At 51.8% G+C, this 26,911-nt stretch overlaps 2 protein-coding genes across 2 annotated transcripts in view; one reads left to right on the top strand and one right to left on the bottom strand.

Moving 5' to 3' along the window:
- Positions 1-386: 386 nt before the first annotated feature.
- RNF34 (ring finger protein 34) lies at positions 387-7,795 on the bottom strand (the record flags this gene model as incomplete). The annotated part of the gene is made up of 7 exons (XM_080717580.1): positions 387-577; positions 3,717-3,918; positions 4,000-4,134; positions 4,189-4,263; positions 4,343-4,822; positions 5,746-5,964; positions 7,706-7,795. 7 exons carry the CDS (start codon positions 7,793-7,795, stop codon positions 387-389), a joined length of 1,392 nt encoding a protein of 463 aa, XP_080573706.1.
- Positions 7,796-20,084: 12,289 nt separating this feature from the next.
- The window catches only part of ANAPC5 (anaphase promoting complex subunit 5), a gene marked incomplete at both ends in the record, with an annotated part of 29,446 nt that continues 22,619 nt past the window's right edge, over positions 20,085-26,911 (top strand). The window contains 5 exons of the mRNA XM_080717710.1: positions 20,085-20,291; positions 20,815-20,894; positions 22,723-22,832; positions 23,654-23,846; positions 24,660-24,726. Coding sequence (XP_080573836.1) covers positions 20,085-20,291; positions 20,815-20,894; positions 22,723-22,832; positions 23,654-23,846; positions 24,660-24,726 — 657 coding nt within the window. The remainder of the gene's footprint in view (positions 20,292-20,814; positions 20,895-22,722; positions 22,833-23,653; positions 23,847-24,659; positions 24,727-26,911) is intronic.

Below are 26,911 nucleotides of genomic sequence, written 5' to 3'. Positions count from 1 at the left end.
CAGCAATAGCAGTAACGTGGAAACTTACATTCATCAAATATTAGCATTTAAGATACACAGGGCCGACAGGTGAGCCTTGGCAGGACGCTGCTCGGCAGCCTCCAGCCTGGCCACGCGGCCCGTGAGCCCAGCAGCGGGTGGTAAGCACAGGACGGGGAGCGGGCACAGGCGGCGTCCTCCGAGGGCAGCGGCGGCCTCTGCCCTCGGTGCTCGTGGCGTCCACTGGCAGGGCGGCTCAAGGCTCAGACCAGGTTTTCTTCAAGGTAGGATAAACCTTTCTGTCCCCAATCAGTAATGAAAATAACTTTTAAAAATAGCTTCTGCCTTTGAACAGTAGGCTTCCAGTCCGGTCTGTGCTGTGCGCTGAAGGGCGGCGAGCCTCGGCGTCAGGACTTGAACACGTGCACGGCGCGCACCACGTACTGCCGGCAGATGGGGCACTCGCTCATGCGCTTGCCGCACTTGGTGCAGGTGACCATGTGGCCGCACTCCAGCAGGACACAGTCGATGAGGGCGTCCATGCAGATGCGGCACAGGCCGTCGTCCTCCGCGTCCTGCAGGTGCAGCCGCTCGCCATCTGAAAGGCAGGAGGGCTGGGTGAGGACACGCCGCGGCCCAGCCCATGGCGGCCCCAGCCCACCCCGCCCTGCACACGCGGCTCCCACCCAGCGGGCAGCGCCTCCCCCGGGCTGTGAGTAAGTGGAAATGCTCCGGGCCGGTAAGAAGCGGCCAGGGAACAGCACTCGGTTCTGTTTATCTCAGTGCAATCCAAGGTGTTTGTGATCATGGTCTACTAACTCTGCACTTAGAAAAAAGAAAGGCGGCCGGGCGTGGCGGCGCTCACTTGTAATCCCAGCATGTGAGGCTGAAACAGGAGGATCGCAAGTCTGAGGCCACCCTCAGCTACTACTGAGGCCCTTCACAACTCAGTGAGAAGAATAAAAAATAGGGCTGGGGGTGTGGCTCGGAGGTCGGATGCCCCTGGGTTCCATCCCCAGCACTGCAAAAAAAGACAGACAGACACAGAGGGGCATGGCGGTGCACACTTGTCATCCCAGTACTAGGGAGACCGAGACAGGCAGTCTGAGGCCAACCTCAGCGACTTAGTGAGACCCTGTCTCAAAATAAACAGGGCCGGGATGTAACTCAGAGATGGAATGCCCCTGAGCTCAGCCTTTAGTACAAAGAAAAAAATAAACAGGAATTCAAGCTTGAAGGACCAGCAGTCTTTGAATATAAGTAAACGGTGCGCGCTGCCAGCCGTGCCAGGAGCTTGCTGTGACCCGGGTCTCGTCCGTGGCGCTGACCTGGGAGAGGGCCCTAGGCTGACATGGCAGTGAGCCAATGGAGGAGACGTGGGATCCTGGTTTTCAGGAGTGTGTGGCTCTGGGGATGGAAGCCAGGCTCTCTACCTCTGCGCCACACCCTCAGCCTCATTTTTCTTTGGAAACAGGGTCTCTCTAGGTTGATCAGTCTCACTACCTGCTGAGGCTGTCCTCAAACCTGCCATCCTCTTGTCTGAGCCTCCCAAGTACTGGGATTACACGCAGGCGCCGCCACGCCTGGCTCCTATTCTGTTTATGAAACAGGGTCTCGCCAGGCACCAGGTTGCTGAGGCCATCCTCCGACCTGCAATCCTCCTGTCTCGGCCTCTGAGGCTGGGGATGCAGGGGTGCGCTCCCAGGCTGGGCTCCTCGGGGGGCTCAGGGCTGACTCAGGCTCCGGGCCTCACTTGGGTCTGCCTGCGTGGGACGTTCCCTCCAGCTCTACAACTTGGGGGATGCCGCGAAGAAGCCAGAGTCAGGGTCGGCTGTGCTCAAAACGTGCTCCACCGACCTGAGGTGAGCGAGCGTCCGGTTAAGCAGTGAGTTAACTTGGGAAAGCCCCCGCGGCAGCCTCCCCTCCGTTACTGAGGCTGGAGCCGCGATGCATCTCCGCCACACACCACGTGGCTAAGAGCATTCGCCACGTAAGCCGCTCTCCTCACTGCCAGGCCAGCCGAGCCAGGAGCCTGCCATCGTCCTGGAAGTGGGCAAGCCAAGCTGCCAGCACCCACGCTAGACGCAGGCCCGATCAACTGCATTACAACCAGCTTTTTTTTTTTTTTTTTTTTTTTTTTTTGCGGGTCTGGGGGTGGAGCCCAGGGGCATTCAACCTCCGAGCTACACCCCCTGCCCTATTTTTTATTCTTTATTTTGAAACCGGGTCTCACTGAGTTGCAGAGGGCGTAAGTAGCTGAGGTTGTCCGCGAACCGCGATCCTCCAGTCTCAGCCTCCTGAATGCCGGATGACAAGCGTGCGCCACCACGCCCAGCTTATAAACAGCTTTTAAGGAAAATCAAGATGATAAAAGAGAACGATGAAGCCGGCGGTGAGGGTGTGCCCATCATGCGCGTCACGGGCGAGGTAGCTCAGAGGTCCAACGGACTCGGCCTCCATCTGCAGCACCCCCTGCGCACATGAGGTGCGAGGGCTGCCTGCGTCTAGGTGAGAAGAGGCTCTGTCCATCTCCACGCCAGCTTGTTAGTTTCTCCCCCCATACATGCTCTGTGGCTCGGCCAGTGAGGGAGAGTTCTGTGCAACGCTTCATCAATAAAAAGTTCGCAAGTAGCTGGGCATGGTGGCACACGCTTGTCATCCCAGCATTTGGGAGGCTGAAACTGGAGGACCGCAGTTCGCGGACGGCCTCAGCTACTTAGTGATGCCGTCTGCAACTTAGTGAGACCCGGTTTAAAAATAAAGAATAAAAAAAATTTTTTTAAATAGGGCAGGGGGTGTAACTTGAAGGTCAAATGCCCCTGGGTTTCACCCCCAGACCCGCAAAAAAAAAAAAAAAAAAAAAAAAAAGTTCACCAAGTTCTCAAATTCAGGTTTGTGACATACTCAGAAACCTACTAAATAACACTTGATGCTAAGAACTATGTAACATCTGGGTAAGGCGAGCTTCCCCCACCACCATTAGGGCTTAAAAGCCACAATTGAAGCCGGGCGTGGTGGCGCACGCTTGTAATCCCCGCGCTTGGGAGGCTGAGACAGGAGGATCACATGGGTTCAAAGCCAGCCTTAGCTACTTAGTGAGGCTCTCAGCAACGTAGTGAGACCCTGTTTCCAAATAAAAATATAAAATAAGTCTGGGAGTATAGCCTGGAGGTAGGTAGAAAGCCCCTGGGTTCCGCCCCAAGCATCACCAAAAAAAAAAGCCACAACTGAGACGACCAGGTACAGGCCTACCGGAGGGGTTCACAAGAAAACAAGCATTTGACCAGGTGAGAGCGTGCAGGCCTATCATCCCAGGACCTGAGGCTGAGACAGAAGGATGGCAGGTTTGAGGACAGCCACAGCAAGTAGTGAAGACTCATCAACCTGGCCAGACCCTACTTCCATATACGAAATAAAATTGGGCTGGGGTGTAACTCAAAGCTAGAATACCTCTGGGTTCAATCCCCAGTACCCACACACACACCTACACGCATTTGTTTAGACAGAGTTTCATTAGAGTTCTAACAAATAATTATGGGAAGAAAAACCCGACTGAAAAATTTGGACGAGCCTGTGTACGGATGGCTAGGAACGTCCATTATGTGGTTGCTCCAGTGCCACCACTCCACTGAACCATCCACACACAGGCTCACATAACAACGAGCTCATACTTGGTAAGAAGGTACATGGTTTTTAAAAGCCGACGGGAAGGTACTATAGGGAAACGATGAACCTACATGACTTTTGGTTTTCTGCGTTCTCCTTGTATAACCGGTTTACTTTCTCCACCAGCTCCCACTTTTCACAACAGCCGGAATAGTTGACAAAGTTCCGAGCCAGGATTTCCTTCAGCTGCCGCACGCTCATCCCCTCCACCTCTTGGAGGCTCGACAGGTCAGACAGCGAGGCTCTTGCTCTCTTCTTGGAGACGCCCAGGGTCTGGAATCAGAGTGTGCGTCGCCTCTGCTCCACGCCGGGGCCTCCCGAGCCAGCTCAGCCCTGGGGACCCAGGTTTCTCACCTGCGCCTCCGACTGCTCGTCGTCCTCGTCGTCCTCATCGTCCTCGTCGTCCTCGTCCTCGTCGTCGTCCTCGTCCTCAGCGTCGTCCTCGTCCTCAGCGTCTTCTGCGTGTGCGGAGACCACTTCACTCTGTGCCTACACACACCATGTTCTTTGGGTCAGGGACTAAAGCCACCCAACTCGTGTTACCCGGCTGGCCTCAAATTCGCGGTCCTCCCGCACAGCCAGGGTGCGGGCCTGTGCCCCCGAGCCCAGCTCCAGCCACTACTCTCCGCTGCTTAACAAAGACCGGAGGGGGGCAGGGCACGGCCTCCGCTCTGAAACCGCCTTCTGGCTTACTCACCTCCACAGGCACCAAGACCCCGCCACGTGCGGCCGAGAGCAGGCCGCCCGGCCCACCATCACGCCCTCCTACCTGTGCCAGCGCTGCAGACCTGGACAGCCGCTCGCCGCCCGCGAGCTCTCCCTGGAAGGAAGACACGGTGGCAGAGGGGACGGTGTAGTTTGAGAAGAATGACTGTGAGAAAAAGCTCGAGGTCTGCGAGCGCGAGGAGTCGAGGCTGCTGGCGTCCAGGTCGTCCTCGGGGCCCAGCCCCTGGTGGCACAGCACGAGGTCCACCAAGTCCTCCTTCTCCCGACAGGTGTCGGTGGGGATGTTCCTCAGCAGCAGGTACTGCCGCAGGTCCTTCACCCTCAGCCGCATGAGCTCCGGCCGCCGGAAGGCCGTCGCCTGTAACAGGTGGCAGGTGGCGCACCGCCAGAGGCTTTCTTGTGAGACCGAGCACACGGAGCAGAAGTCCTTCTTGCAGTCACAACACACGTGCTGCAGGACGGAAGAGCGAGTGAGGCGAGGCAGCCGCGCCTCCAGGGACACCGCGTTCCTTCGCCGCCTACTAAAACGCACCGCCAATTCCCAGCCATCCAGGGTCCCACGCCAAGGCAGCCTGTCCTCAGACGCCGAGACGCTGCGCTTGGCGGAACGGATGCGCTCGCGCTCGTGTTAGTGAATTAAACCCTTTCCACCCCTTGGTGCAAACATGTAATTAGCAAAACAGCGCTGACTTGAACCAAACGGAACACAAGGAAAAACCACAAACCTCCTCCCTGGTCTTCTCCCATGAGCCGTTCCCCCGCTTAAAGAGGAGGGGGAAGGGGCACGACAGGAAGAGAGGAAGCGCCTCCCCAAGTCAGCCCACGGACAGAGGACCCTACCGAACCCGCCGCCGCCCACCGGAGGGCCAAGCCCCCTTGGTGGGTGGAGCCCAGGGGGCTACCTCCAAGCTTCACCCCCAGCCCTATTTTATTTTTTACTTTGAAACACAGTCTCACTAAGAAGCAGAAAGCCTCACTTAGTAGCTGAGGCTGGCTGTGAACCTAGGATCCTCCTTTTTCAGTCTCCCAAGTACTTAATTATAAGCATGAGCCACCTCACCCAGCTAACTCTTTCTTTCTTCCTTCCTTTCTTTCTTTCTTTCTTTCTTTCTTTCTTCCTGTCTGTCTGTCTGTCTGTCTGTCTTTTTTTTTGGCGGTATTAGGAGTGGAACCCAGGGACAAAATAAATAAATAAATAAATAAATAAATAAAACTCAAGAGGAATAGAATCCCTTCAACTCTTTTTCTCAATGGGACATGGTTAGTGGGACTTTTAATATTTTTATAAAAAGAAGAAAATTTGATATTCAAAATAACCTACAATCAGGAATTCTTCCCACAAATCTTCTGTACGGAGCACTTGATCCGACTCACCTTCTTTCTAAACACTGAAAAGGAAAGTCCACAGGCTTTGCAAACTATATTCGGGCCCTCGGCAGCTGCTGGTGGGTAGGTGGGGAAGTCGGAGCTGGGCGCGAATCGGAAGGGACCAGCACCTCCGGCGAAGCCTGACTGCTGGCCCCTGACGGCTCCGGTTCCCATGACTTCATTCAGCAGTCCGCAGCACGAAGCCCACATCGACGTGGCACCAGCCTGCAGAGGAGAAGATGCCCATGGTGAAGCTCAGGGAGCCCGGGCTGCCCTGCCCTCGGGTGCCATTCTGAGAGCCAGGTTTGCCCCAAATAGCTGAAAACTGGAAATCAACACAAAGTCCCAGGTGTGTCAGATGGAGCCAGGCGTGGTGGCACACACTTGTAATCCCAGGATTTGGGAGGCTGAGACGGCAGGGTCACAGGTTCACAGCCAGCCTCAGTACTTGGGCCCTCTGCAACTTAGACCCAGAGTCAAAATAAAAAAATAAAATAGGCCGGGCATGGTTGCGCACGCTTGTAATCCCAGCATTCGGGAGGCTGAGACCAGAGGATCACGGTTCGCGGGCAGCCTCAGCTACTTAGTGAGGCCCTTCGCAACTCAGTGAGACCCTGTTTCAAAATGTAAAATAAAAAATTGGGCAGAGGTTGTAGCTCAGAGGTCAAATGCCTCTGGGTTCCAGCCCCAGCCCTGCAAAAAATAAAATAGGCCGGGTGTGGTGGCACAGGCTTATAATCACCGTGCTCGAGAGGCTGAGACAGGAGGAAAGCACAGGTTCAAAACTAGCCTCAGCTACTTAGGCTCTCCATTTATTTGGAGACCCTGTTTCCAAATAAAATATAAAATAGGTCTAGGAATATAGCCCAGAGGTAAAAAGCCCCGGGGTTCCATCCCCAGTACCACCAAAAAAAAAAAGAAAAAAAAAAAGAAAGGGAGAGAGAGGTGCTCACCAGATAAAGCCTATATAAATATTTTTTCTTTTTCTTTTTCTTTTTGTGGTACTGGGGTTCCTGGAAGCCCTTCTACCTCCGGGCTACACTCCCAGGGGCTACACTCCCAGACCTATTTTTTAACTTTTTTTTTTATGTGGAACAGGGTCTCTTAAGCCAGCGAGGCTGGCTCCAAACCAGTGCGATCCTCCTGTCTCCACCTCCCAAGCGCGGGGGTTACAAGCGTGCGCCACCACGCCCGACTATATAAATATTTTAAATATTCCTAAATCTGAAATGCTTCTAATCCCAAGCTTTTTTTTTTTTTTCTTCAGTTCTGGAAATGGAACCCAGGGGCATTCTACCTCTGAGCTATATCCGCAACCCTATTTTTTATTCCTTATTTGGAACCAGGGTCTCACTGAGTTGAGAAGGGCCTCACTTAAGTAGCTGAGGCTGACCACGAACCGTGATCCTCCTGTCTCAGCCTCCCGAGTGCCGGGATGACGGGCACCACCACATCCAGCTAGTGCCAAGCATTTTGGATTAAAAGATATTCAACCTGTATTCTTTTGGGCATCAAAATCTTGAGCTATTTGGAAAGAGAATTTTTTGGCATTCCAAAGAGTACTTGGCATTGAAGATACTTGTCATATTTTATTTAAAAGATGCAACGTATCTAAGCAGGGCCTGGCTCAAGTTTGTAATCCCAGCATTCGGGAGGCTGAGGAGGAGGATCACCATTCTGAGGCCAGCCTCAGCTACTTAACAACTCAGTGAGACCCTGGTTCAAAATGAGGAATAAAAAATAGGGTTGCAGATATAGCCAGGCGTGGTAGTGGACGCTTGTAATCCCAGTACTTGGGAGGCTGAAACAGGAGGATCACAGGTTGGAGGCTGGCCTTAGCAAGCTAGCAGGGCCTGGTTTCAAACCAAAACTAGGCAGCATATCGCCTGGAGGTAGAATGCCCCGTCAATCCCCAGTGCCACCGGAAGAAGAACCGGAAACGGAAGTGCTTTTGTGCAGGTCACACCCGTGGGACCACAGCGCAGCCCTGAAGCCAACTGCTTGGTCTTCTTTGAGGACCAACTACCCGGTCCTCAAAGCGCTGCGCCGAGCACATTCAGCCCTTCTTGGCCTTCGCTGGAGCCCGAGGACACCCGAGGCCTCCTCTGGTGGGAGGACGGCTAGGATTCCTCCCGCGCTTTCCTCCCCTCAGGGCCAAGCAGCGCGCACAGGAGCTCCCGGCGCGGGCACTGGTCTCCACGATACCGAGATGACACTCGGCTCCTCGGTCACCTCCAAACAGTGCAAGCCCAGCCCTCATCCGCCAGCACAGCCCGGCAGACGCGCCCGACGGGCAGCGCTGAGCCCAGCCCTCGGCCCCACGGCCAGTTCCCACACGGCCTCAAGGCCCAGCCGTCTCTAGACAAGGCCCACGGGTCGCAGGGGCTCTCAGAATGTCAGCAGGAATTAACTGAGGACTGCTACAGATCCTGTGTTCCATTTAGGACGTGATCCCTTTAATGATTCCATCAAATGTAATACTAACAAGCCAGACTAGAATAAAGAACTAGAAAAGGGCCGGTGGTTTCCATGAAGATTAAATGACAGAAGGGAGGATAAAAGCCCAGAGCCTGGGGAGAGCGGGGCAGGAAACAACAGAAAGCTTGTGTGTGTGTGTGTACGGGCACGCAAGAGCGCACAGAGTGCTGAGGATTGAGCTCAGGGGCACTGTACCTCGAGGCTCCACCACTAGCCTTTTCTTATTTTGAAACAGCCGGGCGTGGTGGCGCACGCTTGTAATCCCCGCGCTTGGGAGGCGGAGACAGGAGGATCGCGCAGGTTCGAAGCCAGCCGCACACGCTGGCTTAGGAGACCCTGTTTCCAAATAAAAATGTAAAAAATAGGTCTGGGAGTGTAGCCCGGAGGTAGAAGGGCTTCCAGGAACCCCAGTACCACCAAAAATAAAAAAAAAAGAAGAAAGAAACAGGGTCTCACTGGGTTGCCAAGACTCTCGCTATGTTGCTGAGGCTGGCCTCGAACCTGTGCGATCCTCCTGTCTCAGCCTCCCAAGCGCTGGGATTACAAGCGTGCGCCACCGCACCCAGCTGCCTTTTCCTATTTTGAAACAGGTCTCACTGGGTTGCCGAGACTCTCGCTATGTTGCTGAGGCTGGCCTCGAACCTGCAGTGCTCCTGGAAGTGCTGGGATTACAAGCGCGCGCCACTTCACCCTGTAAGTCATTTGCTTTTGATTAAGTAAACAGCAATAGTAATGCCATCTCCTAAGAGTCGACTTTTCTTGCCACAACTGCAAATACAGTAATTTTTTTGTTTTTATGGCACTAGGAATTGAACCCGGGGGCATTCTACCTGAGGCCCCAGTCCTATTTCTTTCTATTTTTTTTTTTTTGGGGGGGGGGTCTGAGGATAGAACCCAGGGGCATTTGACCTCTAAGCTACACCCCCTGCCCTATTTTTTATTCTTTAATTTGAAACAGGGTCTTACTAAGTTGCAGAGGGCCTCACTAATTAGCTGAGGCTGTCCTTGAACCGCGATCCTCCAGTCTCAACCACCTAAATGCTGGGATTACAAGCATGCGCCACCACACCCGGCTTTTATTCTTTATTATTATTATTATTATTATTATTAGTGTGTGTGTGTGTGTGTGTGTGTGTGTGTGTGTGTGTGGCACTAGGGTTCCTGGAAACCCTTCTACCTCCAGACTACACTCCTAGACCTATTTTTATTTTTTTAATTTGGAAACAGGGTCTGTTAAGCCAGCGCGGCTGGCTCCAAACCTGTGTGATCCTCCTGTCTCCGCCTCCCAAGCGCGGGAATTACAAGCGTGCACCCCCACACCTGGCTTTCACTATTTTGAAACACGGTCTCACTGAGTTGCAGAGGGCCTCACTAAGTAGCTGAGGCTGGCCTCTAACCATGATCCTCTTGTCTCAGCCTCCCAAATGCTGGGATCACAAGCGTGCGCCCCCACACCTGGCTTTCACTATTTTGAAACAGGGTCTCACTGAGTTGCAGAGGGCCTCGCTAGCTGAGGCAGCAGCAGCAGACCCGCAATCCTCCCGTCCCAGCCCCCAGTGCTGGGTTATAAGTGTGCGCCACCGCACTTGCCTGGCTCTGCACCCTACTTTCTAAAGGAATTTTCATTCTACTCAAAAGTACCTGCTTACACATTCACATGTTAGTAACTCCGTGACATCAGGGATCACTGAACTTGCCCCAAATTTACAGATGAGAACGTCTACAATGAAATAATTTCAATATAAGTTAACATAATAATAAGCAAACTGCCCAAATCCCAAATTTGCGAATCTGGTTTCAGGAAACCAAACATGGATGCTAGGTTCCTGGCTATCATCCTACAGACTGACGGCTATTAGGCTGGCATTTTATTTTAGACAATACTTATTTCCAGTTGCCACTGAACTCTGTTCCTAAAACTCCACCTGGAAAGCAGTAGCTTTCACTTAAGTTCAAAAACACTTTTAAGCCAGGCATAATGGTGCACACCTGTAATCCCAGTACTTGGGAGGCTGAGACTGAAGGATCACAGGTTCAAGGGCCTGAACCTCGGCAACTCAGTGAGACCCCCCAGCAACGTGGCAAGACCCTGTGTCAGAATAAAAATCAAGCCGGGCGCGGTGGGCACGCTCGTCATCCCAGCATTCGGGAGGCCGAGACAGGAGGATCGCGGTTCACAGCCAGCCTCGGCTGCTTAGTGAGGCCCTCTGCAACTCAGTGAGACCCTGTTTCAAGATAAAGAATAGAAAATAGGGCTGGGGGTGTAGCTCGGAGGTAGAATGCCTCTGGGTTCTATCCCCAGTACCACAAAACATCATCATCATCATCATCATAATAATAATAATAATAATACAAACAACAATAATAAATAAAATAGGGCTGGAGGTGTATCAGAAATAGAATGTCCCTAGGTTCAATCTCCAGTCTCACCAAAAAAAAAAATTTTTTTCAATTTACTTAACTTCAATACTGGATCTATCCCTAATTCTTCCATATTTTGCTTTTTTTTTGCGGGTCTGGGGATGGAACCCAGGGCATTTGACCTCCGAGCTACACCCTCTGCCCTATTTTTTTATTCTTTATTTTGAAACCGGGTCCCACTGAGTTGCAGAGGGCCTCACTTAAGTGGCTGAGGCTGTCCGCGAACCGCGGTCCTCCGGCTCAGCCTCCCAGATGACGAGCGCGTCCACCATGCCTGGTATATTTGGCTCCTTGATGGGCCACAATTTTAATATTAACAAAGACACCTCCATCCTTTGAGATATTATATACAAAACCCTCTGCTACCTTGGCATGGTGGCGCACACTTGTCATCCCAGTACTTGAGAGGCAGAGGCAGAAAGGACCACAAGTTCTCAGCCACCAGCGGCAGCGATTTAACGAGGCCCTTTGCAACTTAGACTCCTCCAAAATAAAAATTATACAGAGCTGGGGGTGTAGCTTAGACAGAGGTAAACTGCCCCTGGGTTCAATCTCTAGAAGGAAAACACACAAGACCCCTACTTTGTTTTTTGAATCTTAACACAGTAAGATGATGATTTTCAGTAAATATGCCTACACCTAGGCATTGTTTTGGGGATACTCCCCCAGTTTCTTTTATTTTGAAGCAGTCTAGCTAAATTTCTGAAGCTGGCCTCAAATCTGCAATTCTCCTGTCTCAGCCTCCTAATCACTGTGATTACAGGCATGGGCCACAGTATCCAGCTTACATCTAGTTATTTTAATAGGTATTCTAAGTTGAAATATTCTATAACTAAACCGGGAAGTTAAAAATAAGCCTTTGCAATATCCTCATTACTTCCAAGACACAGTTCAAGTTACCTATTCCAAAACTCTCTTTTGCTTCCTGAATCCAGAGGCATTTTTTCCGACCCCCGAGGGATCTGCATTTTTACCTTACATCATTCCACCCGGTACTGTGCCTAGCTGCAAATGTCTCTTCTCTTTTGATTGGCGGAAAAGGCCTCCCTAAAGGGTGGGATTGCATTCTGAACTATGTCTGCTCACCATGCCTTCCTCTCGGCTGGCGCGTAGGAGGCAGTAACAGAAACAGTGGCCCTAAGCCATCCCTCGGCCACCTCGCCCAGTAAGCCTCCGACGCTCTGCGGGCCCGCCGGCCACGGTCCTTACCCATCACACACTCCACGAGACCAATGGGCGAGCGCGTCTCCCCATCCTGATTCATCCCACTGGGTCGGAGTTGGGCGAAATAAAGCAACACCTGAATCGATCCCTGCACACCAACCTCTTCAAGAACTCTCGGCGATCAAGTTGGGAGACTCGGTTCCCAAAAGTAGGCCAAAAAAAAAAAAAAAAAAAAAAAACCAAAAAACAACTCCCCTCTTTCCCCTTTTGCTTGAACTTCTCGGCAGGGAGACTCCCACGCTCACCTTCTCCCCCACCTGGAAGAAAAGCTGCCAAATTCCTTGCTGCGTACCTAGCCACCGGCCGCGCCGCCCTGGAACTCCCGGGTGGGATGCTCGGGCCGCCCTGGGACCCCCGGGTGGGATGCTCGGGCCGCCCTGGGACCCCCGGGTGGGATGCTCGGGCCGCCCTGGGACCCCCGGGTGGGATGCTCGGGCCGCCCTGGGACCCCCGGGTGGGATGCTCGGGCCGCCCTGGGACCCCCGGGTGGGATGCTCGGGCCGCCCTGGGACCCCCGGGTGGGATGCTCGGGCCGCCCTAGGACCCCCGGGGTGGGATGCTCGGGCCGCTCTAGGACCCCCGGGTGGGATGCTCGGGCCTCCCTAGGACCCCCGGGTGGGATGCTCGGGCCGCCCTGGGACCCCCGGGTGGGATGCTCGGGCCGCCCTGGGACCCCCGGGTGGGATGCTCGGGCCGCCCTGGGACCCCCGGGTGGGATGCTCGGGCCTCCCTAGGACCCCCGGGTGGGATGCTCGCCCAGGGCGGCCCGACCTGTTGGCCCGGCCCTCCCGCCCGCCAGGCGCCCGAGCCCGGCGAGCTCAAGGACTCGGGCGGCAGGGCACCCAGGGGCGCAGGCGCCGGTCCTGCCCGGCCCCGAGGAGGCCCGGCGGGCTGCGCGCGGAGGGCGCCGCCGGCCCGGGCGGGGAGCGAGGCCGATCGGGGGCTCCGGGCCAGCCCCTCGCCCAGGGCCCGGGCGCCGGCCGGCGACCACCGCGCCCGAGGTCGCCGAGGAGCCGGCGCGCCCGCCATAGAAGCAGGCGCTCAGGGCCGGGCGGAAGAGGCGAGGAGGCCTGCCCGGCCCCACCAGCCCCTCACCTTCATGGCCGCGACAACCCGAGCCCGGTCGGCGTTCCCCGGGAACTCAACACCATAGCCGCTCCGCGCCCCGCCGACCTCCTTTCTAGGCGGCGACTACGGCGCCTCCCGAAGCGCCCGAGCGTCCCGACGTAAGGGGCGTGGCCGCGCGCGCGCGGGAGCCGCCGACCGGCGGCCGGCCCGGCCAATCAGCGGCCGAGGCTCAGGGGGCCGGTCCCCAGAGCCAATGAGAGGGCGAGAGCTGGGCGGGGCCTCAGGCGCCGCCGGGCGGGCCGGGGGAGGAGCCCATTGGGTGTGCGAGCCGCGCGGGGCGGGGCGGGGCGGGGCGGGGCGGGCGGCGCTTCCCCAGCCGCTGTCTGAGTGGGGAGGTTGAAATGGGAGCCGGCGTCGCCCGGGAAACCTGCAGAGGCTCCTTGGGGAAGGTAGTCGAGTTTCGGGACGGGAAGAGGAAGAGCAGTGATGAATTTGAAAGTGCCTTTGGTTGGAAAGCTTTTGTTAGGACCCTCACCGTGGGGCCTCCCTGGTCCATGCTCTTCCGAGACCCAACCCCTCGGGACGAGACCCTCGCAGCTGACCTGGGGTCTCCTCCAGGAGCGGGCCTTTAAAGATAAGGTGCAAGCCGGGCGTGGTGGCGCACGCTTGTGATCCCAGCATTCGGGAGGCTGAGACCTGGAGGATCGCGGTTCGCGGACAGCCTCAGCCACTTAGCGAGGCCCTCTGCAACTCAGTGAGACCCGGTTTCAATATAAAGAATAAAAAATAGGGCTGGGGGTGCAGCTCTGAGGTCAAATGCCCCTGGGTTCCGGCCCCAGACCCGCAAAAAATAAAAAAAAATTAAAAAATAAAAATAAGGTGTAAACCCGACTCGGGAGGAGGGCAGGGGTAGGGAACACCTGTAATCCCGGGACTTGGGAGGCTGAGACGGGACCATCTCAGGTTAGAGGGCAGCCTCAGCAAGCAGCGCGACTCTCCTCAACCTAGCCAGGCTCTGCTTCAAAACAAAAAATTTAAAATAGGGTTGGGGGTGTCCCTGGGTTCAATCCCCAGTACCACACACACACACACAACAAGAAAAAGTTAAGCATGGGGTTACGATATAACCCAGCGAGGCTCCTAGTTATAACCCCAAGAGAAAGTGGGCCACCCCACAAAGACACTGGCACCTTAATGCTTATAACAACATTATTCATGAGGCCAAAATGTCCATTATCTAATGAAAGAAAAGATGTGGCCTATCCATACAATGGAATATTTTTAAGCCCAAAACGAATACATTACTGACACAGCTGCAACCTGGGTGAACACATGCTCAGTAAAAGAAGCAGACACAGAAGGTCACGGGGTGTTCGGTTTTATTTATATGAAAAGTCCAAACTAGACAAATCCATAGAGACAGTGGTGGTTAACTTACTGAGACCCTCTCAGCAACTTAGTGACCATTTCATTTTTACTTCTAACCTTGGTGGTTCTGGGGATGGAGCCCAGGGGCATTCGACCTCCGAGCTACACCCCCTGCCCTGGTTTTTATTCTTTATTTTGAAACAGGGTCTCACTGAGTTGCGGAGGGCCTCGCTAAGTAGCCGAGGCTGTCCGCGAACAGCGATCCTCCGGTCTCAGCCTCTCAAGTACTAGGATTACAGGTGTGCACCACCGTGCCAGGCTGAGACCCTCCCTGCTTCAAAATAAAAAATAAAGTAGGCGTAGGGGTGTAGCTCAAAGTTAGAATTCCCCCTGGGTTCAATCCCTAGCACCAAAAAAAAAAAAAAATTACTGAATAATTTCTCTTTTTCTATGTGGTACTGGGGATAGGACCCAGGGGCATTATACCTCTGAGCTGCACCCCAGCACTATATTTTATTCTTTATTTTAAAATAGGGTCTCTCTGAGTTGCAAAGGGCCTCGCTAAGTAGCTGAGGCTGTCCAGGAACCTGGGTCCGCCTGTCCCAGCCTCCCAATGCTGGCATTACAAGCGTGCGCTACCACGCCCAGCTCCCTGACTTTTTCTCATCATCCTGTGTACTCAGTACTCCTAAGGCAATCAGGGTAGCCATTATTAGTCTAGCAACGGAATCTGAAAGATACCACGCATGGTAGGAACACAGTCTGAGGCTTTGGCAGAGTGGGTTAGCTAGCAGTTTGCTGCACCAAACACTTATTTTGGAAAATTGCAAACATATAGCAACTAAATAAAAGAGTGCCGTGAACCCCCTTGTGCCCATCACCCAGCGTTAACAGCTCCGTGATTCTGTCTCGTCTGCAGCATTGCGTCTCTCTGCCCACTCCCACCCACCCCACCGAGTGGGAGTGCATCATTGCCTGGGTGCCTGACTGGTTGCCTAGATATGAGCCAGAGGAAGGAATCTGAGCATCGGATCTCGTTTGCCATGTTTTATTTGTCCTTGTTCACTTTTTCTGTATAACTATGCCACCTAGTCAAGGTAGTCTACTCTGTAGCCATTGCTTAATTTTTTTTTAAGGCGGGCGTGGTGGCGCACGCTTGTAATCCCCGCGCTTGGGAGGCTGAGACAGGAGGATCGCGCAGGTTCGAAGCCAGCCTCAGCTACTTAGTGAGGCTCTCAGCAACTTAGTGAGACCCTGTTTCCAAATAAAATATAAAAAAAAATAGATCTGGAAGTATATCCCGGAGGTAGAAAAGCCCCTGGGTTCCACCCCCAGTATTACTAAATAAATAAATTTAAATAGATAAACAAACAAATTAATTAATTAATTAAAAAGGGCCGGGGGTGTAGAGATGAAAATGCCACTGGGTTCAAACCCCAGTACCAATACATAAGTAAAAATAAAAGACCATTCTTGTTTAATTTGAACTTGCGAATGGCAAAGTTGGAGACAGGTCATACGATCCACACACGAGTAGGATGTAAAGGTTCCTCTGCGTGTGGTCGCTCCAGGTCTTCTGTGAGCCCCGCCTGCTGGGATGACACAGCTTACTGAGCCTCGGAGAGCCCTCTGCAGCTGGAGAACTGCTGGCTCCAGGGACTCTTTTGTTTTGGACTCATAGAATATTTTTGGTATTCTGTCAGAGAATGATTTTGGCCCCTTGAACAATTTTTGCCTTCAATTTTTCCATCTGTAAAATGGAGGTGATTAATTAATTAATTAATTAATTTGCGGTACTGGGGATGGAACCTAGGGACATTCTACCTCCGAAATACAACCCTAGCCCTATTTTTTTTTTTCTTTTTGGTACTGAGGATCGAACTCAGGGGCATTCTACCTCTAAGTTATACCCCTAGCCCTATTATTTATTTATTTATTTTTGGTGGTACTGGGGATGGAGCCCAGGGGCTTTCTACCTCGGCTACATTCCTAGACCTATTGACCTATTTTATATTTTATTTGGAAACAGGGTTTCTTTTTCTTTTCTTTTTTTTTTTTTTTTTTTTTTTTGGTGGTACTGGGGTTTCTGGAAGCCCTTCTACCTCCGGGCTACACTCCCAGACCTACTTTTACTTTTTTTTTTTTTTTTTTTGGAAACAGGGTCTCCTAAGCCAGTGCACGCAGCTGGCTTCAAACCTGCACGATCCTCCTGTTTCTGCCTCCCAAGCACGGGGATGACAAGCGTGCGCCACCACGCCCGGCTGGAAACAGGGTTTCTTAAACCAGCTGAGGCTGGCTTCAAACCTGCGCGATTATAACCGTGCACCACCATGCCCGGCTCTAGTTTTTATTCTTTATTTTGAAACAGGGTCTCAATGAGTTGCAAAGGGCCTCACTAAGTAGCTGAGGTCCGCGAACCACAATCCTCCTGTCTGAGCCTACCCAATGCTGGGATTACAAGTGTGTGCCACCACACCCAGATCTGGAGGCGATGATTATTAACTGGCAGCTTTGATTTTATTTTGTTATTGTTGGTGGTGTGTGTGTGTGTGTGTGTGTGTGTGTTGTACTGAGGATTGAGGCCTGGGGCATTCTAATTCTCAGCTACATTCCTGACTCTGTTTATTTTCTGCTTTGAAACAAGGTCTTGTTTAATTGCTAAGGCTGGCCTCTATCCTGAAATCCGCCTGTCTCAGCCTCCCAAGTTTTAGGATTACAGGCATGCCCAGCTAGCAGCTTTAGCTTAAACTTTGCTGAATGGCTGGGAAAATGCTAAAAGTGAAACAGAAATAGAACATGCAAGTGGTTTCCAGACAGTAAAAGAAATAAGGGAGGGCCAGTTTTACAGCCGACTCTCCCTCCTCCATGATCCTCCTGAGTAGGCAGAATCAAGACCGGGTCTTCCTCTTTTCACAGCTTGGGAAACTGAGTCACGACTGAACTCTCTTCCCTGAGGCTTCGTGGGCAGTGAGGAAAGTTAGGGTAGCCGCCACCTCTTTTATCCCCAGCCCGACGTCATGGTCACTTGTATTTTTTTTCCCTAATAAAGAGCCCCTGCAAAAGAACGTGACCCTTGAACTTGTCAAGTCAGTCCGCGTGGCAGGCAGCCTCTTTACGGTGACCATAAAACATGCCCAGTATCGGGACGCAGGGCCCGCCTGGAGTCGCAGGGGCTGTAGCCCGCCCCTGGGACTCAGAGTCTGTATCGGTCCATTCATACTGAGCTGAGAAAAACGAACCCAGCCCTCTTCTCGCTGAGGTGAACCGACCCCGGTGAACGGAAAATGCAGAGCTGCTGGCTCGGCCTCTCGGGCCGCAGCTGCAGACCCACGAACCGCTGGCTGGAAACAGCAGAACGTGACTCCTTCGGAGCTTTGAAGCAAAACTGAGGTGTTGCACCTCCAAAGGCAATACAGGAAGATCGTGTGTGTGTGTGTGTGTGTGTGACTCAACCTCTGAGTTATACACTCGGCCCCATTTTATTATTTATTTATTTTTGTATTTGCAGGTCTGGGGATGGAACCCAGGAGCATTTGACCTCTGAGCTACACCCCCTGCCCTATTTTTTATTCTTTATTTTGAAACCGGGTCTCACTGAGTTGCGGAGGGCCTCACTAAGTAGCCGAGGCTGTCTGCAAACCGGGATCGTCCTGTCTCAGCCTCCCAAATGCTGGGGTTACAAGCGTGTGCCACCACACCCGGCTCTTATTATTTATTTATTTATTTATTTATTTATATTTTGGGTGTGGGGGGTTGAACCCAGGGGCATTCTACCTCAGCCCAATTTTTTAATTATTTTATTTTATTTTATTTTTGTGGTAGTGGGGATGGAACCCTTCTACCTCTGGGCTACACTCCCAGACCTATTTTTTATTTGGAAACAGGGTTTCTTAAGCCAGAGATGCTGGCTTCAAACCTGCGCGATCCTCCTGTCTTCACCTCCCGAATGCTGGGATTACAAACGTGCGCCACCACGCCCGGCTTTTATTCTTTATTTTGAAACAGGGTCTCACTGAGTTATAAAGGGCCTCATTAGGTAGCTGAGGCTATCTGGAAACCGCAATCTTCCTATCTCCACCTCCTGAATGCTGGGATTACAAGTATGCACCACCATGCCCGGCTAATTCTTTATTTTTTTTTCTTTATCTTTGTTTTTTGAAATAGGGTCTCACTAAATTTTAGAGGGCCTCACTAAGTAACCTAGGCTGGCTGCGAAGCTGTGATCCTCCTGTTTCAGCTTCTCAAGTACTGGGATTACAAGTGTGCACCACCATGCCCGGCTCCCAAAGAAACTAAATTGCTGAGGCTGACCTCGAACCTGTGATCCCCCAACTCCGCCTCCCAAGTACTGGGATTACAAAACCCATATGACACCATGCCCGGCATCTTTTTTGTTTGTTTGTTTGTTTGTTTTGCGGGTCTGGGGATGAAACCCAGGGGCATTTGACCTCCGGCTACACCCCCTGCCCCATTTTTTTTATTCTTTATTTTGAAACAGAGTCTCACTGAGTTGCAGAGGGCCTCACTATGTAGCTGAGGCTGTCCGCGAACCGCGATCCTCCAGGTCTCAGCCTCCCAAATGCTGTGATGACAAGTGTGTGCCACCACGCCCAGCTGCCGGCATCTTATTTTTATTTTGAAACACCTGTAATACCAGTATTTGGGAGGCTGACACAGGAGGATCACATATTTCAAAACAGCCTCAGTAACCTCACAAGACCTATTTCAAAATAAAAAAAATAAGCCACACATGGTGAGCACGCTTAGAATCTCAGCATTTGGGAGGTTGAGACCGGAGGATCTGGGTTCGCAGCCAGCCTAAGCTACTCAGCGAGGCCCTCTGCAATTTAGTGAGACCCTGTTTTAAAATAAAGAATAAAGATAGCCAGGCGTGGTGGTGCAGCCTTGTAATCCCAGCATTCAGGAGGCTGAGACCTGAGGATCGGGGTTTGTGGCCAGCCCCAGCTACTTAGTGAGGCCCTCCGAAACTCAATGAGACCCTGTTTCAAAATAAAGAATAAAAAAAATTGGGCAGGGGGTGTAGTTCGGAGGTCAAATGCCTCTGGGTTCCATCCCCAGACCCGCAAAAAAAAAAAAAAAAAAAAAAAAAAAAAGGAAAGGAAAGAAAAAAGAGCCTGGCGTGGTGGTGCACATTTGTAACCCCAGCATTCGGGAAGTTGAAACAGGAGAATCACAGTTCGCGGCCAGCCTCAGCTACTTAGTGAGGTTTGCAACTCAGTGAGACCCTGTTTCAAAATAAAGGATAAAAAGTCGGGCTAAAGCCGGGCGTGGTGGCGCACGCTTGTCATCCCAGCATTCGGGAGGCTGAGACCTGGAGGATCGCGGTTCGTGGACAGCCTCAGCTACTTAGTGAGGCCCTCTGCAACTCAGTGAGACCCGGTTTCAAAAGTAAAGGATAAAAAATTGGGCAGGGGGTGTAGCTCGGAGGTCAAATGCCCCAGGGTTCCATCCCCAGACCCAAAAAAAAAAAAAAAAAAAAGGTCGAGCTAGGGAACCTGCTCTCCTCTGGCCAGGGTTTCTGGAGGGACTCAGTCTTCGGTGCACCACATTGGCCCCGCCCTCACACACTCATGGACACTCTGATTGGCTGTAGGTCTTCCAGCTGCTCTATGATTGGCCGCTGGCGCGTCCGGAAAGCGAGGACGCGCGCTTCCCGGGATCCAGCGCCGCGGGAGGGAAGATGGTGCGGGTCGCGAAGATGGCTTAAGGCGGCTGCTGGACGCGGCGCGTGGCGGCTCTCCGAGACCTAGTCTCGGGGAACCGCCATGGCCAGCGTCCACGAAAGCCTTTATTTCAACCCCATGATGACCAACGGCGTGGTGCACGCCAGCGTGTTTGGCATCAAGGACTGGGTGACGCCGTATAAGATCGCGGTGCTGGTGCTGCTGAACGAGATGGGCCGCGCGGGCGAGGGCGCCATCAGCCTCCTGGAGCGGCGCAGGCTCAACCAGCTCCTCCTGCCGCTGCTGCAGGTGAGGGCGCCCGACCCGCCGGGCCCCGGCCCAGCAGTTACCCCGGAGGAGCCTGAAAAGTAGACACCTAACGGGGGTCGAGGGCTTCAGATGGGTCAGGCACGGATGCATTATTATTGTTGTTATTTATTTATTTTTGTAGCACTAGGGATCGAACCCAGGGGCAGTCTACCTCCGAGCTACACCCCCAGCCCTATTTCATCTTTACTTTTTTATTTTATTTTATATATATTTTTGGTACTGGGGATGGAACCCAGGGGCTTTTCTTGCCTCCGGGATATACTCCCAGACCTATTTTATATTTTTTTAATTTGCAAACAGGGTCTCACTAAGCTGCTGAGAGCCTCACTCAGTAGCTGAGTCTGGCTTCGAACCTGTACGATCCTCCCGTCTCAGCCTCCCAAGCTCGGGGGTTACAAGCAGGCGCCACCGCGCCCGGCGAGCATTTGCATTTTTAAAAAAATCTTTTATCAGTCTCCAGCTCTTTAACACTTATGTACACCCTTCTCTCTCCTTTCCACAGGGCCCAGACATTGGGCTGAGAAAACTGTACAAGTTAATTGAAGAATCTTGTCCTCAGCTAGCAATTTCAGTGCAGATCAGGTAAACTTCATTTTCTCCTGTATACATGAAAGATATTAAGATAGAGGGAAATTTAAAAGGGGCATGTGATGATTATCTTTAGAGCCGGGCGTGGTGGCACACGCTTGTCATCCCAGCATTCGGGAGGCTGAGACCGGAGGATCGCGGTTCGCGGACAGCCTCAGCTACTTAGTGAGACCCGGTTTCAAAATAAAGAATAAAAAAAAAAAAAAGTCTTTATAATCCTAGCTACTTGGGAGGCTGAGGCAGTAGATTCAAAAGTTTGAGAGGGCCGAGCGTGGTGGCGCACACTTGACAGGAGGATCACACAAGTTCGAAGCCAGCCTCAGCTACTGAATGAAGCTCTCAGCAACTTAGTGAGACCCTGTTTCCAAATAAAGTTTAAAATAGGTCTGGGAGTGTAGCCCGGAGAAAAGCCCCTGACTTCCACCTCCAGTACCATAAAAAAAAAAAGTGTGAGCGCCACCTAGGGAGACCCTGTTTGAAAATAAATTTAAGGGGTGGGGGCTGAAAAGCGGGTTTGGTGGTGCACACTTGTGATCCCAGTACTTGGGAGACTGAGACAAGAGGATCACAGGTGTGTGGCCAGCCTTGGCTACTTAGTGAGGCCCTTGCAACTTAGACCCTGTTTCAAAATAAAAATAAAATAGGGCTGGCGGTATAGCTCAGAGATAGAATGTCCCTGGGTTCCATTCCCAATATTGTTTAAAAACAACAACAACAACCAAGAAGGGGCTGGGATATTGCTGAGCAGTAGAACGCCTGCTTAGCAGTCTCATGCTCAATCTTCCTTTCTGAAAAAGAGCAAAGTTGTCATTTTTCTAGAGGTTGTTTCTGTTTGTTGGTTTTTGTTTTTTGTTTTGCTAGTCTGGGGGTGGAACCCAGGGGCATCTGACCTCCGAACTACAGCCCCTACCCTATTTTTTATTCTTTATTTTTAAACAGGGTCTCACCGAGTTGCAAAGGGCCTCACTAAGTATTAGTTCAGGCTGACCCGAACCTTGATCCTCTAGTCCCAGCCTCCCGAATGCTGGGATGACAAGTGTGTGCCACCACGCCTGGCTTAGAGGTTGTTTTTCAAAACCAAGTATCTTTACCTACCTTATTCTTTTTAGTTATGCATATAATCCCGTTTATATGGGTTAATGTGATTCTTTAACTGTTTTTATGATCAAGAACACAGCCATAGCCAGGCGTGGTTGCACACACTTGTAATTCCAGTCATTGGGAGGCTAAGACAGGAGGATCTCGGGTTCACAGCCAGCCTCAGCTACTTAGAGAGGCTCGCCAGAACTCAGTGAGATCCTGTTTCAAAATAAAGAATAAAAAATAGGGCTGGGGTGTCCCTTAGAGGTAGACTGCCCCTGGGTTCAATCCCTAGTAACACAGGAAAAAACAAACCATAGCCACGATACTTTTCAGAAATATGGAAGTGACTTTTTTTTTTCTTTCTTTTTTTTTTTTTTTTTTTTTTTTTTTTGGCGGTACATGGAACCCAGGGGCATTCTACCTCAAATGACACCCTCAGACCTTTTTTTTATTCTTTATTTTGAAACACAGTCTCACTGAGTTGCAAAGGGCCTCACTAAGTAGCTGAGGCTGTTTGCGAACCACGATCCTCCTGTCTCAGCCTCCCGAATGCTGGTATTGCAAGCGTGCGCCACCACGCCCGGCTCTGGGAATGACATTTCTGATTATAAAGTTTGTTTTATTTGCCACCAAATGCCACAAATCTCTGAATCCCCCTTTAAAGTAGATACAGTGTAGATAAATCAGGAATCTGAAACGTGGGCTTTCCTAAAATGTGCACCTCAATTTTCTCATTCAGAATCAAACTGATGGCTGAAGGCGAATTGAAGGATATGGAACAGTTTTTTGATGACCTTACAGATTCTTTTTCTGGAACTGAACCAGAGGTTCACAAAACAAGCGTAGTAGGTATGGAACTCTTGTCAGAAGAGCGCAGAGTCTTTGCACTGCTGGGAGCAGCGTTCTAAGTGACAGCTGTCATTCATTCCTTGGCGGTCTCTCTGAACGAGCGCAGCAGGGGTAGCCGACGTGCTGTAGCGTGCGTTCACTGCCTCGCTCTTTTGACCTCTCTGAGAATAATTAACGTGTGGAAAAGTACCTTCTGTTTTGTCTACGATAGTCAGAGTGGGAGCCTGGTGCTGGGGTGTTTAGGGTTTGCCAAGCTCTTCCTCACAGATCTTTCTGGATCCCTTGTCTACCATGTACAACTGTAAGTGAGGGTCACCAACCAAACTTCCGAAGAGAGGTAAGTAAGAACACCGTACCGTTGCGGTCTCTTGAGATGAGGGGACACGTGACTGTTTCTTCGATGCTTTCCTTAGTGTTGTGTTGAAGGGTTTTCTGCATGGTCATTTTTATGTTACTCAACATTAGTTATTACCCAGTCCCCTCCTGTGTGCCACTTTCTGGACTGTACAGTAGACGTGAATTTTCCTTGTATAGAGATGCCATTCTGGTGGGAGAGCCAGAGGGCTAAAAAGTAAACAAACTAGGCCGTTTCAGATGGTAAGAACAACCCTGAAGAAAGTAAACCGGAGGCTGCGAGGGCTGGAGTCGGGGCCGCGGGTGGGAGGTGGTGCCTGGCCAGGAAGAGACCAGCTTTGTCAGGACCAGGCCGAGGAGGCGGAAGGCGCTACTCCTGAGGGGCGAGCTGGGGCAGTGGTGGTCGCCGCACCCTCCCGTCCTGGACCTCACTTACGCTTCCCCCGGTCTGTGGTCTTGTCTTGTAGGGTTGTTTCTGCGGCACATGATCCTGGCCTACAGTAAGCTTTCTTTCAGTCAAGTGTTCAAGCTGTACACCGCTCTTCAGCAGTATTTCCGGGTCGCCGAGAAAAGGGCGGCGGAGGACACAGACATGGAAGTGACCGGCGGAGAGCAGGGAGAGAGAAAGATGGAGAAAGGAGACCTGGATGCCTCCCTCAGGTGACCCGTGGAATTCTTGGCACGAAGAATTGGTGCAGGGGCCGAGCCCTCAAGCCCTGGGCCTCTTTTCTTTTGGAACAGGGTCTCACCAGTGTGTAGAGAGCCTAGGCAGCTGAGGCTGGCTTTGAACCTGGGATCCTCCTGTCTCAGCCTCCCAAGTGCTGGGATCACACGCGTGCACCAGCATGCCCGGCTTGACTTGCATCGTTCTTTTTCTTTCTTTCTTTTTTTGTGGTACTGGGGCTGGAACCCAGGGGCATTCTACCTTTGAGCTCTACCTCAGTCCTATCTTTTATTCTTTATTTTATTTTATTTTTTTTGGTGGTACTGGAGGTGGAACCCAGAGGCTTTCTACCTCCGGGCTATACTCCCAGACCTATTTTCTATTTTATTTGGAAACAGGGTCTCGCTAAGTTGCTGAGAGCCTCACTAAGTAGCTGAGACTGGCTTTGAACCTGCGCAATCCTCCTGTCTCAGCCTCCAAGCGCGGGGATTACAAGCGTGTGCCACCATGCCCGGCTTATTCTTTTTTTTGAAACAGAGTCTCACTGAGTTGCAGAGGGTCTCACTAATAAGTAGCGGAGGCTGGCCACGAACCCTAATCCTCCTGTCTCAGCCTCCCAAATTCTGGGATTAGAAGTGTGCGCCACCACGCCTGGCTTATTCTTTCTCTTGAAACAGGGTGTCCCGGAGTTCTGTTTCAGAGAGGAGAGAGTTCAGGTTTTGAACTCTCCTAAGCAAGAGTCTGTGGTTTGTAAACATGACCCCTTTACTCTCCTGTAATTCTTTACTCTCTCTGCTTTTATTTTCCAGAGAAGAGGAGGCATCGTGCAGTGGGCCTCTGTCCCAGAAACAAGCCGAGTTTTTTCTTTCTCAGCAGGTATGTTACAGCTGTGACTTGTTAATGAACCTTTTCTGTGCTGTGACATTCTGTTTCATGGCATATGCCTGTTGAATTAGTCGGTTTATTAGTGAGTCTGCATTGTCCTTGACGCTTGGTCTTTTTTTTTTCTTTTGGTACTGGGAATGGAACCCAGGGCAATCTACCTCCAAGCTACACCCCCAGCTGTATTTTTTATTCTTTCTTTCTTTCTTTTCGTGGAACCCAGGGCTTTTCTACCTCAGGGCTACACTCGCAGTCCTATTTTATACTTTATTTGGAAACAGGGTCTCGCTAAGTTGCTGAGAGCCTCACTAAGTAGCTGAGGCTGGCTTCGAACCTGTGCGATCCTCCTGTCTCAGCCTCCAAGCGCGGGGATTACAGGCGTGCGCCACCACGCCTGTTTTTCTTATTTTGAAACAGGGTCTCACTGAGTTGCAAAGGGCCTAAGTAGCTGAGGCTGTCCTTGAACCACCATCCTCTGTCTCAGCCTCCTGAATGCTGGGATTACAAGTGTGCGCCACCACGCCCGGCTTGTAGCTGAATTTTAAACAGATTAGAAAGGCCCACGTCCACGATTGGTTAACCATCAGGAAGAAATACTGGTCTGCTGGGTCCTCACCTCTTCCTCACATCTTGCTCCATGACGGTAGATTAAAGGGTTAAGTGTAAATGCTTAAAACTATCATTAGGCAAGATGGAACTGTGTATTAACTTTTAACTGATCTCTGGGGGTGGGGGACTCTCTACAAAGGAAAACATGGAGAGCATTTGCTTTTTCAGCATAAAAGCTAAAAGTGTCCTCGTGTCATAACCTGCTGTAGCAAGATCAAAGGTAGCAGTAAAGTGGGGAGAAGCCTTCGCAGTAAACAGGAGCTAAGACCTTTGGTTAGAAACCACTTTCAAAGACTACTTGGTGATGAGACAGTTTATAATACATTGTTACACATCTTACATGAGCGGAAGTGAAGTTACTTTGGAGAAAGGAGACTGGATGGAACTGGGGGCATTCAACCTCTAAGCTACACCCTCTGCCCTAGTTTTTATTCTCTAATTTGAAACTAAGTTGCAGAGGGCCTCACTAAGTAGCTGAGGCTGTCCCCAAACCAGGATCCTCCCGCCTCACCCTCCCGAATGCTGGGATGACGAGGTGTGCTTGTTATTATCCTTGCTGGTGCCACCCGAGCGCAGCACCTGGGGCGGGCAGGACACTTGTCAGGTGGGTAAGTGAACCTGTGACCTGCCTGGAAGGCGCTCACCATCCCGCGAGGCTGGGAGTAGCCATTTTCGTGTGCTCCAGGGAAGAGAGAGGACAGAGGACTCGCAGGAGCACAGGGGCTCAGAAGACCTCATCTGACCACACGGTGATGGGAGCAGGTAGCCGGAGTCTAAAGTGGCTCTGGAAGATGAGCTGGACGTGGGCATGGCCGGCCAGGAGAAACTGGGTGGGAGCGGTGTTTGTGTTTGGACAGGATGGTCAAGAAGGGAGGGTGAGCCCGGCGTGGTGGCGCACGCTCCTCATCCCAGCATTTGGGAGGCTGAGACCAGAGGATCGCAGTTCTCGGACAGCCTCAGCTACTTAGCGAGGCCCTCTGCAACTCAGTGAGACCCGGTTTCAAATAAAGAATAAAAAATAGGATACGGGGTGTAACTCAAAGGTCAAATGCCCCTGGGTTCCATCCCCAGACCCACCAAAAAAAATTAAATAAATAAAAGAAGGGAGTGTGAAGCCAGACGTGGTGGCGCACACTTGAAATCTCAGCATTCGGGAGGCTGAGACAGGAGGATCAGGAGGCTGGCGGTTCGCGGCCAGCCTCAGCTACTTAGTGAGGCCCTCTGCAGCTCAGTGAGACCCTGTTTCAAAATGAAGAATAAAAGTAGGGCTGGGGGTAGCTTTAAAGTAGGGCGCCCCGGGCTCCACCCTTAGTACTGCAAACAGAAGAAGGGCGGGGACGTGAGCTGGGCCAGGTGGTGTGTGCTCGTAATCTCAGTACATGGGAGATTGAGACAGGAGGATTGCAGATTTGAGGACCGCCTCTGCAATTTAGACTCTCATCCTCTCAGGGAGACCTTATTTCAACATAAAAGTAAAATCGAGAGCCGGGCGTGGAGCCGGGCGTGGTGGCGCACGTTTATAATCCCAGCATTCGGGAGGCCGAGACGAGGTTTGCGGTTTGCAGCCAGC

Source organism: Muscardinus avellanarius (assembly GCF_963383645.1).
Source record: "Muscardinus avellanarius genome assembly, chromosome: 21".
In the NCBI taxonomy this organism is placed as follows: Eukaryota; Metazoa; Chordata; class Mammalia; order Rodentia; family Gliridae; genus Muscardinus; species Muscardinus avellanarius.
This window is presented reverse-complemented; position numbering and strand designations above follow the sequence as displayed.